This window comes from Lissotriton vulgaris, chromosome 2_1 (genome assembly GCF_964263255.1).
Source record: "Lissotriton vulgaris chromosome 2_1, aLisVul1.2, whole genome shotgun sequence".
Classification (NCBI taxonomy): Eukaryota; Metazoa; Chordata; class Amphibia; order Caudata; family Salamandridae; genus Lissotriton; species Lissotriton vulgaris.
In genome coordinates, this window is record NC_141687.1 from 428064554 (window position 1) to 428083123 (window position 18570).

Here is an 18570-nt window from a genome sequence, read left to right on the forward strand (position 1 = left end):
AAAACGCATACTGTGCCCACATCATGTCATGTCATCATGTTATGTTGTACCTGCAACTGTCATACCACGCATCAGTCCCACCTGTCATGCATCCATCAACAATTTCCGCCATCCATCCACCCATCCACCATGCATCCATCCACAATTTTGCCCATGCATCCATCCATCCATTCATCTACCCATCCAACCATCATGCATCCATCCAATGATAGTGCCTGCCTTCTGTCACCTTCATAATCCGTCCTGTCGTGTGTTCAGGTCATCTTGCACGCATCTGTCATATCACGCATCAGTCGTTGTAGTGTGTTCAGGTCATAAAAACGCATATTGTGCACACATCGGTCATAAAAACGCATATTGTGCACGCATCAGATCCTATCATGTTGTGCCCGCATTTGTCATACTAAGCATCAGTCATTGTAGTGTGTTAAGGTCATAAAAACGTCTCATCAGGTCATTTTGCACTTGCACCGTTGTCATGTCAGTGCATAGTGCCCGCCTTCTGTCACCTTCATAATCCATCTTGTCGTGTGTTGCATATATCATGTTGTGCCTGCATCTGTCATACCACGCATCAGTCATTGTAGTGTAGTCATGCGTTGTCATCGCTAGCGATGTAAATGCCAATGCGCCGTTGTAGCATGCGTTATGAATGCATGCGATGTGAAAGTCGCGTTGCGATGGCACCGCGTAGAAATACCTTCGTTGTAACGGGTGTTACCCCCCCCCCCCCCTATTAGATCTCAGGGAGCCAAACACCTTTCTCATAAAACAATCTTTTCGGATGGTGTCTTTCTAAGACATTCTACGTCCCCTCAATCCTGGGGATTTTATGACCACTCTCGATCTTGAGGATGCATATTTTCACATACCCATTCATCCAGTCCACAGGAGGTTTCTACGGTTTACAGTAGCCAAGAGCCACTTTCAATTCAGAATTCTTCCGCTTGGACTTCGGTCTGCTCCGAGAATCTTTACCAAGGTGCTGGCGCCGGTGGCAGCCTTCCTCAGGAAGCAGCACTTCCAGAACTTCCCCTACCTGGACGATTGGTTGCTGAAGGCCCTGTCCAGATGTGCAGTGGAAGATACAGTCGATGCATATACGTGTCTGTTCAGCAATCTGGGCCTGACTCTCAACAGGGTGAAGTCCTCTCTGCCCGTCCACAAAAGCAAGATTCCTAGGGGCCATCCTGGACACGTCTCTCAACTAGGCTTCTCCATCCTTCGAAATGCAAGAGAAACTGAGGTCCATAGCTCAGCTGTTGCGAAGAAGAAAGTATCTTTCATTTCGCCACTACAAATCCCTGCTAGGAACAATTTCCTCTTGCATTCCTTTGATACCTCACTGCAGGTTGCTGATATTCTGTTATGTTAACTTTGCTTATATAACGCAAAGCTGCCCCAGCAACGGGGCGTCCCAGCGCTTGCAGACAGACCAGTCGGCGGACCACAGCAGGGAAGACAGCGGAGTGAGATCATTTTATTTTATGGAAGCTGGTGTGACGGCCTCCCTAAATGGAGGCGAATAGCCAGGTTTTGATTTGTTTCCAAAAGAGCCAGTGGTCTTGTGTACCGCGTGCCTCGAGGGAGATTGAATTCCATAGAGCTGGGGCCAGGGACCTGAAAGACCGGCCACCTGCTCTGCTCTTGCACACCCTAATGGTGCGGGCAATGTGGAGGTCTGCAAAGCGGAAGGCACGTGTGGGAACATAAAAGATCCAAAGTCCCTGCAGTATTTGGGGGCCCTGGCCATGTAGGATTTTGTGGGTTAGACAGAGAGTCTTACATTGGATTCTTTGCTTCACTGGCAGCCAATGCAGACCGCGCAGTAGATGTGAGGTGCGACAGTGGGCAAAGAGAGTGCGGGCAGATGCTTTTTGAGCCCTTTAAAGTCTTTTAGTGACCGTCTTATTGGTTCCCAGCAATAGTCCATTACAATAGTCCAGATGGGATAGAACCAAGGACTGGACTATTACTTGGTGGGTGGGTGGCTCGAAAAAACCCAAGATGGGTTTAAGGCTGTGCAGGTGGCCAAAACGGGTACCAGCAGCCTTTTTTGCATGCATCTCAAAGGATAATGAGTTGTCCATTAAGACCCCCAAATTCTTGACTACCTCCTTAGGTATAGGGGGAACCCATTATCGGAGGCCACCACTGATAGTCCCACTTCTGTGCGTCACGACCAATCAGGAGCACCTCCGTCTTGGAGGAGTTAAGTTGGAGATAGTTATCCGTCATCCAGTTTGAGATGGCCAGAACATTTTCCTGGAATTTTAACTGGTCCAACACGATGTTATTAGAGAAGGTGAAAATCAGCTGCGCGTCGTCCGCATATGAGATCATTCTGATCTTTCGTTCTTTGGCCAGGAGGGCCAGGGGGAGGACGTGCACGTTAAACAGCGTAGGGCTGAGGGACGAGCCCTGAGGGACACCGCAGTTGAGAGGGAACTTGCTAGAGAGATTTGGTGGGGCATGAATCTGGAAGGAGCGGTCGGATAGAAATGACGCGAACCAAGCCAGGGCCCCGCCACTGACCCCGATCTCCCCGAGACAATTGAGCAGAATCTCGTGGGAGATCGTGTCGAACGCCGTGCTAAGGTCGAGCAGGATCAGTGCTGAGGTGTTCCCTAGGTCTTGTGAGGCCCTCAGTTGTTCAGTCACTTCCAGTAGAGCGGACTCCGTGCTATGCGTTCACTTCAGGAGCATCTCAACCCACAATGGCAGCAGGTAGACGGATCCTTCGAAGACAGTGGTGAGCATTCCGGCTATGAGAAGTGCCGCTTTGTGGTGGACGAAAGAAGAGAATATATCCCAAGGTCTTTCCTTCGTAATCAATCCAGCTCCTCAGGTAGTGACTACAGATGCCTCACTGGAAGGCTAGGGCGCAATACTGCAGGACTTGCATGTAAGCGGACAGTGGTTGCCACAGCATCGCCTTCTCTATCAATCTCCTGGAACTCAGGGTGATTCGTCTGGGACTACAAGCATTTCTTCCACGGCTGCAGGGGTCAGCGGTTCTCGTTCGCGCGGCCATGCACCATATAAACAAGGAAGGAGGTACCAGATCTTTTCCGTTGTCACAGGAAGCACAGAAGATTTGGGAGTGGGCTATCCTACACGGAATATCCCTGAAGGCAGAACATCTTCCTGTAGTACTGAACGAGAAGGCCGACAGACTCAGCAGACTGTCGTCAGTCAGACACGAATGGGAACTGAACCAGACTGTCTTGGAGGAAATTTTCCACTGGTGGGAAAAACCCTCAATAGATCTCATTGCCACCCCGGAGAACAAAAAAATGCTAGTTCTACGCCAGCAGGCGATACCATCACGGATCGCTGGGGAATGCGCTTTCAATAGCCTAGTCAGACGCATTCGTATACGCTTTTCCCCCATTCCGTTGATACCAAGAATACTCAGGAAGATCAAAACGGAGTCGTGCAAGATGATCCTAATAGCTCCAAGGTGGCACAAGCAATTCTGGTTCACTGAACTCCTCATCCTCTCCCTGGAACCTCCACGGCTTCTACGGAAGGTCCCGGACCTTCTCAGAATGTCCAAGGGCCAGGTCTGGCATCCGGATCTTCACTCCTTACACCTGTCAGCATGGCTCCTGAGCAGCGAGACTTTCTTGGGATAGATCTCTTGGAGGAAGTTAGGAAAGTTCTCTCAGGCTAGAGCCCCTTCTACTAAAACATACCTTTTAAAATGGAAACTATTCTGTATTTGGTGTCAGCAGAAGGGTTTCGACCCTTTCTTGTCTCAAGCTCATCAAGTTCTTCCATATTTCCTGTCTTTGGCCAAAAAAGGACTGTCTCATTCATCCATAAAGGTTCATTTGGCAGCAGTTTCTCGCTATAGACGCACTGCGCCTGGATGTTCTCTATGGTCGGCCAGGATTGCCAAATAGTTTCTAAAAGGCCTCTTTAGAGCTTTTCCTCCAGTGAAGCCTCCGCCTCCTACGTGGCATTTGTATTTGGTTCTCACACAGCTGATGAAGCATCCATTTGAACCGATTCATCGAGCAGATCTAAAATTCCTCTCTTGGAAGGTGGCACTCCTTATAACTCACATCTGCAAGAAGAATTGGTGAGCTTTAAGCTCTGACGATCCAAGAACCATTCCTTAAATTCAAGATGAATACGGTGATTCTAAGGACTAATCCAAGATTCATACCGAAAGTGCCCTCGGACTTTCATTTAAATGAGCCGGTGATTCTTAAGGATTTCTTCCCTCAGCCTTCTACACCGGCAGAAAGGGCACTCCACTCTCTGGATGGGCAAACATGTTTGAAATTCTATCTGGACCGTACTAAGGAATTCCGGAAATCTTCTCAAATGTTTATTTGGTTCAGCGCTCCCCAAAAGGGCTTGCCCCTGTTCAAGCAAGGTATTGCTCAGTGGATCACCAGTGCTATACTTTAGTCATTCAGCAGCGGGCAAGCCCCTGGAGGGTAGAGTCAAAGCACATTCTACAAGGTCCATGGTTTCCTCTACGACCCTCTATTCTGGGGTCCAGATCAAAGATATCTGCGGAGCTGCAACTTGGAGCAGCGTGCACACATTCACAAGACATTACTGCCTGGAGGCCTTGACGCAAAAAGACACAGCTGTAGGCCAGGCAGTCCTGAAGAACCTCTTTCATTGAGTGGTGAGCTTTCTTTTCTTCCCTCCTCCTTTCTTTCTTGTATTGGCACATTTTGAGTTTGGATTATATATGCATTGATATTTATTCTGTATATTATTGCACGGTTTGTTAATGTTTTTGACTTGATGCATTCTTTAAAAAAAAAAAAAGTAGTAAGGAGAAGGTGAAACATCGATGAGAAGTCAAAATGTGCTTCTGACTGCTAGCTATTCTGATGCAAACTGTGGGAATCTATGAAAGTTCCAATACTGGAGTAAGAAAACAAGTTACTTACCTGTAACTTTGGTTCTCCAGTATTGGTAACTTTCATAGATTCCCATGCAGCGCACCCTCTGATGGGAAAGCTCAGACTGCAGCAGGTTTTGTTATACTGTTACACAACTGCTACGAAAATCTGAGACTCTGAGGTTCTCTCAGGAGGGTTGTATGGGGTGAGGCTAATCTGATTGGTTGTTGCATTATTTATGGTCTCTTTTACAAAAAGAGGTGGATATGCTACAAAAGGGAATGAGGCCTAGACCTTTTTCTTTTTCTTTTGTATCTACTGCTATGTTATTTTGGTTACCGAGACTCCCATTCCGACAACGGGGAATTATACCAGCTATGGGAAACTATGAAAGTTACCAGTACTGGAGAACCAAAGTTACAGGTAAGTAACTTGCTTTCATATGCCAAGGACCTCATTTCCTGCTTAGTTATGTCATTCGATGACAAAGATGTAAATGATTAAGAAAGCCTCTTCTAGGAAACGGCTCCTTGGGTAAGAACAATCTCAATACATCGGCAGTGTCAAAATAAAATTACAGCTTCCTGCATTGCATAATTAAATATCCCTCTATTGAAGATGTTTAAAACGAGCATTTGGAAAGCCAATAGGCCTCGCCTCTCGGACGTATTGGCTCTGCCGATGTATTTTTAGCCATGCCGCATAGCATCCTCTGCAGTGCAGCGTGACTAAAGAATAAAACAACATTTTTTAAATAATTTTTATGCAGTTGCCCTCGTAATTTTGTAGGCCCACTTACCATGCATGTGAGCCTACTAAATGAAACAGTTGCTTTTTTTTCCTGTTCTTTTACTGATCCGAGTTGGACCAGTAACTAAAAAAAATAAAAGCGGTGGAAGTAACATTAAGGGCACTGGTGGCAGACAACAAGCTATGGGCAAGTCAGCAACGTGGAGCTGAAAGGGCAAAAAGGTTAGGGGAAGAAAGAAATAGGGGTAAGTCTCTGAGGCTCTTCTCCTCTTCCACGCCCCACATGTAAAATACAGTTAATTCATTATCTACACCAGGCTTCTCAAAAAAGTAACTTGTGAGCTATTCGTAGCTCTCCAGCTACCTGTAGGTAGCTCACCTGTGTGCCCCCCAACCCATTACTTTTTAGGTTTTGCTTGACTGAATTAATATATGTACACCAACACTAAAAGCTGTGTGTTTGAGACAAAAATGTGTATATTTTCAGAACTCAGCTGATATTTGGAGGAAAATGTTTGCATTTCTAAAATCTTTTTAAAGCTTATATTTGAGTGTTGAATAATGTAGCACTGGGGCACTTATTACTAGTACTATTACGTTGGTGCCTGGAGCAATGAAGCTATACTAATAGTGTATTACTCATGTAAAGGCATTCTAAATTGGCACATTGTTTTTATGGTCTGCCTAGAGAGCGCTGCTGTCTCCAGACAATTATGTGATCAACATTAGAGTAGGGTGTTGGCTCCGCTCGCATGTTGGGAGACAGGTGTACATGTTTTGAAAGTGCTTGCCCTTCACACTGCTTAGATCCTTTTGTTTATTTATCCGGCTGCCTGAGGTTGAACTTTCAGGGAACACAAAACACATTGTAGTGCTACAAAAATACATTAAATCATTTGTTATTTTTCTCGGGCAGCAGCACAGATAGGAAGAGGGCAGTCATTAACATACTTGGATTTTTAAGTATGGTTTGACAGTGCAGTCATAAACTTGACCTATTGGCAATACCGCTGGCAACCCTGCATGGTTCACAGAAGCGTATATTGCTGATAATCTTGCATATGGTGGCCACTAACATTATCCTATATGAGGTGGTCTTTATTGCAGCATTAATAGTATTAGTAGCTCGGAGTTATTTTCATTTACCTTAAGTAGATTTTATTACAGAAAAGGTTGCAACCCCTCCCCCCCTCCCCTCCCACCCCCCCCACGCCCTCCCGATCTAGACAAAAGCACATGTGCCTGATGTTGCACCATATCAATTATTTTTATTTGGCCCAAAGGGTCTTAAATGTGTTCTTGGTGAAGTATTCTAAATCAGTTGTGTTAATGAAAATTATTGACGTGCCTCTTCCCCTGTCCAATAGGTCAGATGCATCACCACTTAAAATCGGTTGTATGTCAGAACAGCGAGTTCCTTTACAACGCCTATCTTAACAGCGCGCTCTCTACTACGACCGCGTCTTAACCACAAATTGCTTTACCGCAAATTTTCTTGGTAAAGGAATGCATGGGAAACAGCTATCTGTGGCTCAGTTTACCACCCCCTCCCTCTCCTCTGAGCCCTAAAGACGCCTCCCTACGTCCTTAAAACGACCCCGAACCACCCCTAAATACTAGCCCAAACTCCCCCAACCCCTAAAAACTACCCCAACATCCCCCACAAAATGTATTTGAACCGCTCCCACACTTTAAAAACTACCCGAATCCCCCACCCCCTAAAAACAAGCCCAAATTCCCCCTCATAAAAACTACCGTTAACCCCCTCCCCCCCTAAAAACTTACCAACAATCCCCCACCCCTTAAAAACTATCCCGAATCCCCCACTCCCTGAAAACTACCCCAAACCTCCCCCACCACCTAAAAACTGCCCCGATCTCCCCCGCTACCTTAAAAACTACCCGAACCCTTCTTCCCTGCCTGCTTCTCGTACTTTTCTTTTTCACACCCATCCTGAACATTAGACCGATTTTGCCATAACCACGCACATCCGTCGTTGTTCAGGCAAGTCGTTGTTCGGCTTGCAGGCTTCCGGAACGCGTGGCTCTTGCCTTGTTTCCAGATGTTCCACATTTAAATCATTGTTCATCGGCCAAGAGCAGCCCAGTAATAAATTTTTTTAAATAAAAATTAAAATAAGTGACAGAAAACTTTGTTGATTTAGGTACAACAGTACCAGACTGAGTTCTTTGATGCCTGAACCAAACCTGGAAATCATCCAGCTATTTGAAAAATGTATATGAAGTGAATTCGCCCTTGAAATTTTACTGGAAGTCTCCATTTCAATCAATCAAAGAGACTTTATTCGATTGCTTTTTGAGACAATCATAAAAGTACTTATAAACAATTCATGCATTAAAATTATAAAATAGTGAGAGCTAAACATGATTACATTAATAAAATCAATATACAGATAGTCGCCAAGGTTACAAAGTGATGCATTTCTTGTGGCTAAGGACTTTTTATTTTTTTAAACATGCCGATCCGCCCGTACATCGTCCAGGAGCTGCAGCACCAGTAATGCAGGACGACATTGTCTCAGGCCCATCTCCTTTAAAATTGGGACAATTGAAAGTTTTCTCAGGTTGCTGTAAAACTTACAAAATAACAACATGGATTGTTGATTGATCCGAACATTTTTCACACGGGCACAATGCTAGAGTTTGCGACCAATCGTTCATTCCTGGGAAGCTCACTAGCCTGTGGAAGATGTTACATCTAAAACGGGTTAATAAAAATCTGTCGTAGCCACCAGGTACAATCAATAAATAGGACTGAATGTTAAAAGAAGTCAAAATCATTTGGTTATATTGCACAGTGGGTATTGAGCTCTCGCTATCCAATCTAATTGAGTCCAAGTGAAATCTCCATTTAATAATGAGATATCAGGGCTGGTTAAAGGTGTTTTTATGTTTTGTTTTAATGATAGATATAATCAGAGCATTACATAGTTTTGTACATTTTTAAACCATATGGTTCAATGTTTAAATATTAAATATTTAGTAAATCATTATTCTCATAATTTCTATGTCCTTTAAAGTGATTATTCTATTACTACATCTCTGTAAAAAGTTACCGGAAAGCCTTCTTCTTTACTGAATTAGTATGTTTAATTCATTTTTCAGAAAAATCTTGAACGACCTATCTTCAGATGTTCCAGGAGTGCCAAGAATTGAAGAAGAAAAATCAGAAGAGGAAGCATCAGCTCCTGCCATCACAACTGTGACTGTGCCTACTCCTATATATCAAACCAGCAGTGGGCAATATAGTAAGTGATCTTCACCTTTTTAAAAAAATGTTGTATGAATATAAGAATGAATGACTGAAAGAAGGAAAAGAGTTACTGCACGATTACTTGAATATCATTACAATGTTTCCAGTTATTACAATCACAATGTGAAAAGAGAAAATGGAAGAAGAGGCAACAGAATGCAGTGCTTTCAATCAATCTTTCCCTATTAGTACGATCACAGTGTTAAATGAAGAGTGGACGAAATGACAACATGTTTTTTAAACCACTTGTGTCAAGTAAGTGTTATAAAAGCACTGAAGTTAGCAATTTTAAGCAAGCGTGGGGAAATATCTTTTTAAAGCTATGGTCTGTTACGTGTGTTTGGACAGTATGCAAATTCGCAAAGTAACGGGCAACATGTCTCAAGCAGTGCCAGGGATTGTTCAAATCGCTGGCATTTAAGGTGCTAGGTATATGTGCCATAAATTATTATAAGCATAATATGTTTCTCAATAAAATGCATTAGCTATTTAAAAAAAAACCTGTGTTCAGCTGCCTACCCAGCGTCGATGTGCAACTAAGCAAAGTTAGGTGCAAGATATCCCTCATGCTATATTATATTATATATCCCTGGGCTACAGGATGAGATAGTTGTCAAGCTAGATCTATGTTAAGTAAAGCTTTGAAAGCATGTCTCAGTAAAGTGCATTATCCAGTATTAGGGGTGTCTTTCATAGATTCACATGCCTGAATCATTCCCCGTCGTCGAGACGGGAGCCTCCGGTAAATAAAAAAGTAATGTCCATAGACATACATGGAGAGAAAGGGTCCAAGGGTCTCCCCTTAGTAGCCTTTCCTTGTCCTTATGTAAAAAGGACCAAACTAACATAGTCAGCCAATCAGCTCCGACCTCCCTCTAGAACCTTCCTGGGAGGAGCCTCAGTCCCTCAGATTTTCTACCGCACGTTGTGCTAGGGAGTCTCCTGCCTGAGCTCTCCTCAGGGTTATTCTAAATTCAAAAAACTGTCTTGGAAGTATTTATCTGAACCTAAATAACTCTTCAAGGACTTCTTCAACACACTATCCCTGAAGTAAGTGTGTGTTTATACTGCCTTTTCCATGTCTGACTCGGGGAAGAAAGCCCTGTTCAGGGCCTGCTCTTCCTGCAGCAAGAAAAGAATACATGTGGATGATAGGCACGACCTGTGCCTGTATTGCCTTTACCCGGACCACAATTCGGAGAAATGCACAATCTGTCGGTCTTTCCCAAAAAAGACTGTGAGAGACAGAGAAGGTCGCCTTCTGATTTGGTTGGACAGGCTTAAGAACAGAGACAATCTGGAGTCCTCTGTAAGCAGCGTTTCCAGAACTTCTGCTGTCTCAAACAAGAGGCCAAGGGAAGCTTCCCCGGGCCCCTCAGACACTCCTCCTACGAAGACCCACAAAAAGTCTTCAGAGGCGAGATCTGCGTCATCCTCAGTGTCTGTCAAGGAGGATAAAACCTTCAAAATGCCTGCTCCGTCCTCTAGACAAAGCCAGAGGACTACTTCAGTCAAAACCACAGTGTCTACCACATCAGCATCGTCGCCCTCAGCTTCGACGACGATGACTACTTCCTCCTCATCTTCAGGTAGGCCTGTTTCTTCAATTATTCTCCTGACATCATCGTCGTCGACGACAAAGACCATGTCAACGACGAAGACTGCACCGTCGACGACGCCGTCACCAGCGACGAGCCTATCGTCGTCAAAACCGGCGACGACGAGAGTGTCGACGAGGGACTCGTCGACGAGACAGTCGTCTACGAAGGCACCGTCGACGAAGACGACGACTTCGCAGTCGTCGACGACCAAGATCCCTTCGTCCACCCCATCGTCGACGAAGACCTCGTCGACGACCCCGTCGACGAGAGGCTCGTCGGCGACGACCCCGTCGACGAAGACACCGTCGATGAAGACACCGTCGACGAAGACATCGTCGACGACGACACCAAAGGCTCCGTCGACGGACTCGACGACGACACCGTCGACGGGCGATTCGTCGTCGAATGAACCATGGAAAAAATCAAAACTGGTGGAGGCACCGTCCATGATGCTACCACCGTCGACGGTCCCCTCGACGACTGCAAGCTCTACCATTCAGTCTGGCAAACCGGGCAAGCCACTAATTACCCCGGAAACAACGTCTCCAAGCAAGGTGGAAAAGCAACCACCTCAAGAAATTTTCCAAAGCGAGGAATCCGAAGAGGATGACCATCTGGATCCCGCTACTTCAATCTCAGACCTTCACATAAAATGCCAAAGCACTGATGAGGAACAGGAGGAATTCACCTATCAGGAACACTCCGTCCAAGCCAGTGTCCGCACCGAAGTCACCCCCATGATATGCTTACCAGCGACCCTGGTGGATGACTTAAAACTTCTTGTGCAGGACTACAAGCGACGCTTTCCGGAGCCTAGCAGAGGCGGTCAAGCGCCTGAGAGTCCCACACCAGGGGACAAGGGAGATCAGACACCTCCAGCTCAAGTACAGGTGTCCGCACCGGAACGCCCTCATCCTCACCATCAAACCCACCACGAAGTCCAGCCTCAAGTGGTGGTTTCTTCGGACGAAGAGGAGGAAGAGGAAGAACTGGAGGAAGGGGAGGTCCAGGAGGTTCACTCGGACCACTCGGACCAAGATGATGAGGACGAATATATAGCATCATCCCCAGCTTCACCACAACCACGCCAAGCGGACTCCCCACCGGTGGACATTGCGGGCTTCCACAAGCTGGTGGAGAGAGCGGCGAAGAGATTCCACATGGTGGTGGAATCCACGGAAACGGACTGTTTCCTGCACGACTTTAAGGAACAGCCTCAAAAATCTGCAAAAGCTGTTCCGATCATAGAATTTTTGTGGGAACAGGGAAAGAAGTTAATGCTAACTCCTGCTTCCGTGCCGGCGGAGGTTCCACGCCTAGATAAGAAATACAGGGCACCACTCACTGCAGCGGCTTGCCTTAATGGTCACCCCAAACCGGACTCGGTAGTGACGCAAGCGGCCCAGAAAAACTCCCGCAACCCTTCCTCTCCACTGTCCGCTCCCCCGGACAAAGAGGGCAGGAAACTGGACACGATTGGTAAACGTTTCGCAACCACATCGGCCATGTCCATCAAGGTGGCCAACTCCATTGCCTTGCTGGGGCGTTACAATCGCCAGCTATGGGAGGACATAGCCCCTTACGTGAAGGAACTACCTGATGACGTCCAAGGTGAGGTGAAAGCGCTCCTCGTGGAAGGTCAATCTTCTGCAGCGGAACTCATAGACTGTGCTATCGACGCAGCCATGACAGGCTTCCGTCAGCTTGCGGGAGCTGCTGTACTGAGACGCCAGGGATGGCTCAAAGCGACTTCATTCCGCCAAGAAGTTCAGGCAAAGGTTCTGGACATGCCCTTCGACGGCCAGCACCTGTTCGGAGTAAAGGTCGACGAGGCTCTACAGGCCATTAAGAAGGACACAGACACGGCAAGGGCACTGGGCTCTCTGCAGTCTAGAAACCAGTCCTTTCGGGGCAACAGGCCCAGAGGTCAGTCCTCCTATCGAGGCTCATATCAAAACAGGTCCTCGTCCTCTTTCTCGTACAATCACAAAGGCCAGTACCAAAACAAGCAACAGCAGGGCCGACAATCTTCATTCGGAAGATCGTCCTACAGAGGTAAAAATACCAAGAGGGGCGCTGGCGGCCGCCAGTGACCGACTACTCCAGCCAGTCCAAACACCATCTCCATCCTTTCAAATTGGAGGAAAGCTGACCCATTTCCTTCACAATTGGCAGTACATTACCACGGACCGGTGGGTTCTTCAAATTATTCGATTTGGCCACTCTCTCGAATTCACCTCCATCCCTCCCAATACCCCTCCACGCAGACGGACACACAAACATCCACGCCTGCTTCTGAAGGAAATTTCGACAATGCTACAAAAAGGAGCAATCGAAAGGGTTCCAGCATCCTCGAAGGGGAAAGGATTTTACTCCCACTTCTTTCTTGTACAACAAAAAGAAAACAAGTGGAGACCCATCCTGGATCTCCGGGGACTCAACACCTTCCTGCGGAGCCAATCGTTCAGGATGGTAACGATTCAGGAAATCCTGGGCATTCTAGAGAAAGGAGATTTCATGGTGTCACTGGATCTCCAGGATGCATACTACCACATCCCCATCCTCAAAACTCACCGAAAATTCCTAAGATTCGAGGTGGCGGGCCGTCACTATCAGTTCAAAGTCCTGCCGTTCGGCCTCAAGTCCGCGCCGCGCATATTCACGAAATGCCTTGCGCCAGTGGCAGCCTTCCTGCGCCAACTGGGCCACCAGATCTTCCCCTACTTAGACGACTGGCTGGTGAAAGCACCCTCACCTGGGGACGCGGTCACGTCCTCCAACGCCTGCACCAATCTCTTTCAAAATCTGGGATTGACGCTCAATCTAAAGAAATCATGCATGGTCCCCGCAACAAAAATTACCTTCCTAGGGGCCATGTTGGACACAATATGCACGAAAGCCTTCCCCTCAAAAGAGAGGGCAGACAAAATCTTATCTCTGGCCACGGCTGTGGCAAAGACGAAGCACCTGAAAGTTCGGACTTACACCTCCCTACTGGGGATGATGTCTTCCTGCATACTCCTCATCCCACACTGCAGACTCAGAATGCGGCCCTTGCAGGAGGCACTCGCGAGCCAATGGGCCCAAAGCACTGGCTCCTTCGAAGACATCCTTCGGATCACACCGAAAATTTCAAAAGCTCTACAATGGTGGACACGTCGCCAAAATCTGACGGTGGGCTTACCGTTTCTCCTCCCAGCATCACCGCTGGTGATAACAACGGACGCCTCCCTAGAGGGATGGGGCGCGGTGCTCCAGGACCTACAGATCAGCGGCAAATGGAACTCTCAAGAACAATCGCTCCATATAAACCTCTTGGAGCTGAGAGCAGTGTATCTGGCTCTTCAAGCCTTCCTACCCCGCATCCAGAAATCCCCAGTGCTCGTCAGGACGGACAACACCACGACGATGCACTATCTAAACAAACAAGGGGGGACGCGTTCGCTCTCGCTCTCACGCGAATCACAGACGATCTGGAACTGGCTGGTGCTTCACGAAATCCAACTCAAAGCGGAATATGTCCCGGGAAAGGACAATACCATCGCGGACGCCCTGAGCAGGCAAAAGTCCCTCTCCCACGAGTGGGAACTATCGGACAGCGCCCTCACTCACATCTTCTCTCTTTGGGGAGTCCCAAACATCGACCTCTTTGCCACCAAGAGGAACGCCAAATGCCCGAGCTACGCAAGTTGGCATCCCCAACCAGGATCACTAGGAAATGCGTTCTCCATCGGATGGTACAGCGTCTTTGCATACGCCTTTCCTCCATTCCCGATGATTCCGCGGCTCCTCAGAAAAATGAAAGCGGAACCATGCACACTGATCCTGATTGCCCCGTCCTGGCCGAGGCAACACTGGTTCTCGGATCTGCTTCGACTCTCCATCAAATCACCGATTCGCCTGAACCAACACCCAGCCCTACTGACGATGTCCAACGGGCAAGTGCAACACCCGAACCTCCAATCGCTCAAATTATCAGCCTGGCTCATTAGCACAGAGAGTTCGGTAGCCTAAATATCCCACAAGACTGCAGGGATGTACTAGCCAAAGCAAGAGCGGAAAGTACGAACAAGACCTACTGTCTCAAATGGAAGAGGTTCTGCATATGGTGCTCAGACCAGGGCTTACGGCCCCTCACCATCACACCTGAACAGATATTACCATACCTCCTGCATTTGGCCCAGTCGGGACTGGCGCATGCGTCCATCAAAGTTCACCTGGCAGCAATCTCGAGGTTCACCAGAACGGTCACTGGACCTTCTCTGTGGTCTAGTCGGCTAGTCAAGCAATTCCTCAAAGGGCTATACAGATCCTTCCCGAGGCCTCGAAAAGTACCTCCCACATGGCAGCTTAACCTGGTACTCAACCAGCTCATGCGTCACCCGTTTGAGCCCATTCACAGGGCATCTCTTCAACACCTCTCGTGGAAAACAGCGCTCTTGCTCGCTCTAACTTCAGCCAGAAGGGTTAGCGAGCTGCAAGCCTTGTCCATTCAGGAACCATATCTACAATTCAGACATGATAGGGTGATACTGCGACCGAACCCTAAGTTCATTCCAAAAGTACCTTCGGACTTCCATCTCAACGAACCATTGGTCCTTAGGTCATTCTTCGCCAACCCTTCCACAGCAGCGGAAAGGTCGCTGCATTCTTTGGACCTTATGAGGTGCCTGAAGTTCTACCTGGACAAGACTAAGGATCTCAGGAAATCCTCGCAGCTGTTCGTGGCATACAGCAGGCCACGAATGGGCCTACCCCTCACGAAGCAAAGCATCTCCAGATGGATCTCCTCGGCGATTTCCTTCTGCCACGAAAAGGCCAGCCGGCCTTTGAATGACCGTGTTCTGGCTCACTCAACCAGAGCGATGTCTACGTCGGCAGCACTGTTTGCTGGAGTGCCGATCCTGGACATCTGCAGAGCGGCGACTTGGAAGTCACCGCATACTTTCTCCAGACACTACTGCCTGGATATCGAACTCCAGAAGGATGCGGCAGTGGGCCAGGCGGTGCTTCGCCATCTCTTTCAGTAAGGTGAGCCTTCCTACATCCCGCCTTCCAGGTATGCACATTGTTGCTCTGATGAGATTATGTCTAAGCTGTCTCTTTATTGTATGATATTATATGCATTATCTACTATGACGGCAGAGCAACTCTGTTTTACAAATGTGCTACTGTGATTGCTAGCTACTCTGATTCAGGCATGTGAATCTATGAAAGACACCCCTAATACTGGATAAGAAATGCGTTACTTACCTGTAACAGCAGTTATCCAGTATTGGTGTCTTTCATAGATTCACATGCAACCCTCCCACCTCCCCTGGAAGGACTCACTTCCCTCTCGGAACTCTACTACGCCAAACCTAGCTGGGTGCGTACGAAAATCTGAGGGACTGAGGCTCCTCCCAGGAAGGTTCTAGAGGGAGGTCGGAGCTGATTGGCTGACTATGTTAGTTTGGTCCTTTTTACATAAGGACAAGGAAAGGCTACTAAGGGGAGACCCTTGGACCCTTTCTCTCCATGTATGTCTATGGACATTACTTTTTTATTTACCGGAGGCTCCCGTCTCGACGACGGGGAATGATTCAGGCATGTGAATCTATGAAAGACACCAATACTGGATAACTGCTGTTACAGGTAAGTAACGCATTTCTTATATGTTTTAAAAAAAAGTGGAATCGGCAGCCTTTCCTGGGGTCTTCTCTGGATGCCAGTTGGGTTTTCAATGCAGTTTTAGGGAAAGAACATAGGCCCTGGGTAACTGATTGGCAGGAGCCCAGGGCACACTCAGTCAAAGCCCATCAGCAGTTCAGCAAAAAGTGGGGGCAACCATTCAGAAAAAAGGCACTTTCTCAGACCGTCGACAGGTAGACCGACGTTGAGAGGGAGTCAGAGAACCTCCTCAGGAACTTTGTCACCATCATCAAGACTTCAGGAGGTGCGTAAAAAGAGAAGACTTATTTACATGTCCGTTTCAGATTATTCCAAAACCTGTTCTCCATCTAGGCTTGTTTCTTCTCCAGCATCTCATCAGCAGTCTCCACCACCTCTTCCAAATGTTAAACCAAGATCTCCGACGTCTTCTCCACCGCCTCCTCCACCACGAAGACCGAGGTCTAGATCCTACACTAGGATCGTTCTCGTTGTCCTAGATCCTCCACTCAATCACGTCATCGCCATCATAGACGGAGGTCTCATTCCAGACATACCAGAGACTTCCTCGTCTAGCACAGGCAGATAGTCACTTACACGGTGACTATCCACCACCATCGCTTCACGACCTGGACCTCTTCAATGAGGAAGAGGACAACGCCGCCGAAGGGCCCAAGGGTGACGAGGACGCCCAGGCCGTCGACGTCGAAAAAAGAGATCCAAAGGAGGTAATAGAGACAGCGACCCTGAGACAGTCGACAGAGCCCCAAAGGAGGACTCGAAGTCCTCGGAAAAAGCACTGTCGACGAAAATTTGGCCGACCGCGAGCTCATCCAAGGACAAACAGTCCATCGGTTCCTTTGACAAGGACTCCCAGATGGCGAAAACCCTTGATATGACTAAGACTAGAAAAAATGGTTAGGGGTTCTGCCCACCTCGCCCTCCCGTACCTGAGCAGGTTATGACTAAGTCGTCGAAGAGCAGTCACGAGAAGGACTCCTCGACGTCTAAGAAAGAGAGGATGAAGCAAGCTTCGACTTCAACGTCAACAGGCGCCAAGAGAAAACCAGAAGATCTCGTAGCCGAAATGGCGAGTATCTTTCAGCGCAAGAGAGATTTCGTCGAGACAATGAAGCAAATCAAGATCCCGCCAAAAACCTTGAGGCTTCCCGAAAGATCTCTAGGAACTACAGGTTCCTACAACCCCAGAACCGGCTGACGAAGAGAAGGAAGAAGAATACTACTTCAAAGCAGAGGGAGAAGAAGACCAAACCTATAACGGTTCGGCGACTCAAGACACCCAGTGGCAAGATCTCGACGCAGACTCACCAGAAGAGGGGGTAGATACATACCCTTCGAGGCCCTCACCCCCCAACGGCATTGGGATTTGCAATCGGGTTATAAAGAAGGTTGCTATGGAGTACAGCTAGAGGAGGAGAAGCCACAGTCATGCTATCTCCTATAAACTTACTTCTCACACAAACAAGAAGCCAATTCCTACCCCTGCTCCCATGTTCGCTGGACCATGGAAAAGAAGCTTTCAAGGAACATGCTACATGCAAGGCAGTAACCTCAAGAGGCGAGAAAAAATACAAGCACTCCTCCAAGGACCGAATGTACATTAGAGGTTCAGTGCCTGCTGACTCAATAATAGCTTCCACAGCCAGAAAGAGGGCTAATGTACCCACTTATGTGGGCCCACCTCCAGACAAGGAGAGCAAAAGAATGGATCTCTGAAGTGCTGCGATTTAGTGGCGCATAGCCAACTCTAACGCCCTGATCAATAGGCATGCACACCAGCACTGGGAGGAGGTAGGTGAACTGCTCAAAAGTCTGCCAGAATAGTTCCAGAGAAGGGCAAGCCATTTGGTTGAAGAGGGGAAGAATTAAAATCAGCCCTAGATGCTGCAGAGACCGCAAGCAGACAAATGATGATCAGAGTTACGGAGAAAAGACATGTCTGACTACGAATCTCCGGGTTCAAGCCAGAGGTTCACAGTAACATCTTGAACACTTTGTTCAATGGAGAACAGCTGTTCAGAACAGCTGTGGACTACAAGCTAACTCAGCTGAAGAAAGAAAATAAAACTGCAAGGTCCATGGCGGCTCTACAATTCAGAGGTATGCGTGGGGGACACCGTCGCGGACCCAACAGGCAGGGGCAACGATTAGCCACTAACCTCACACCAGACCTTTCATCAAGGTTACCAAGGAGGGAACCAGGGTCAGCAATAGGGCCACCAATAGCAAGGTTGGCAGTACCAACAGAGGAGGCAATCCTTTCGAGGGAGCACTCAAGTAAGGGGCAAACTCCAGAGAAGGGGACAGCTGCCCACCTCAATTGACTGCACTACAACCTTGGCGCACACTCTAAAAAGATCTCAGAGGGCGCAACAACCAATAAACATACAAAAACATCGGGTCAC

General features: G+C 47.7%; 1 protein-coding gene across 2 annotated transcripts in view; it reads left to right on the forward strand.

The window, feature by feature from the left end:
- The window catches only part of CREB1 (cAMP responsive element binding protein 1), a 282014-nt gene that overhangs the window by 142102 nt on the left and 121342 nt on the right, over positions 1-18570 (forward strand). For both annotated transcript variants that reach the window (XM_086955326.1, XM_086955325.1), the window contains one exon: positions 8747-8889. In XM_086955326.1, the coding sequence (XP_086811452.1) occupies positions 8747-8889 (143 nt within the window). The remainder of the gene's footprint in view (positions 1-8746; positions 8890-18570) is intronic.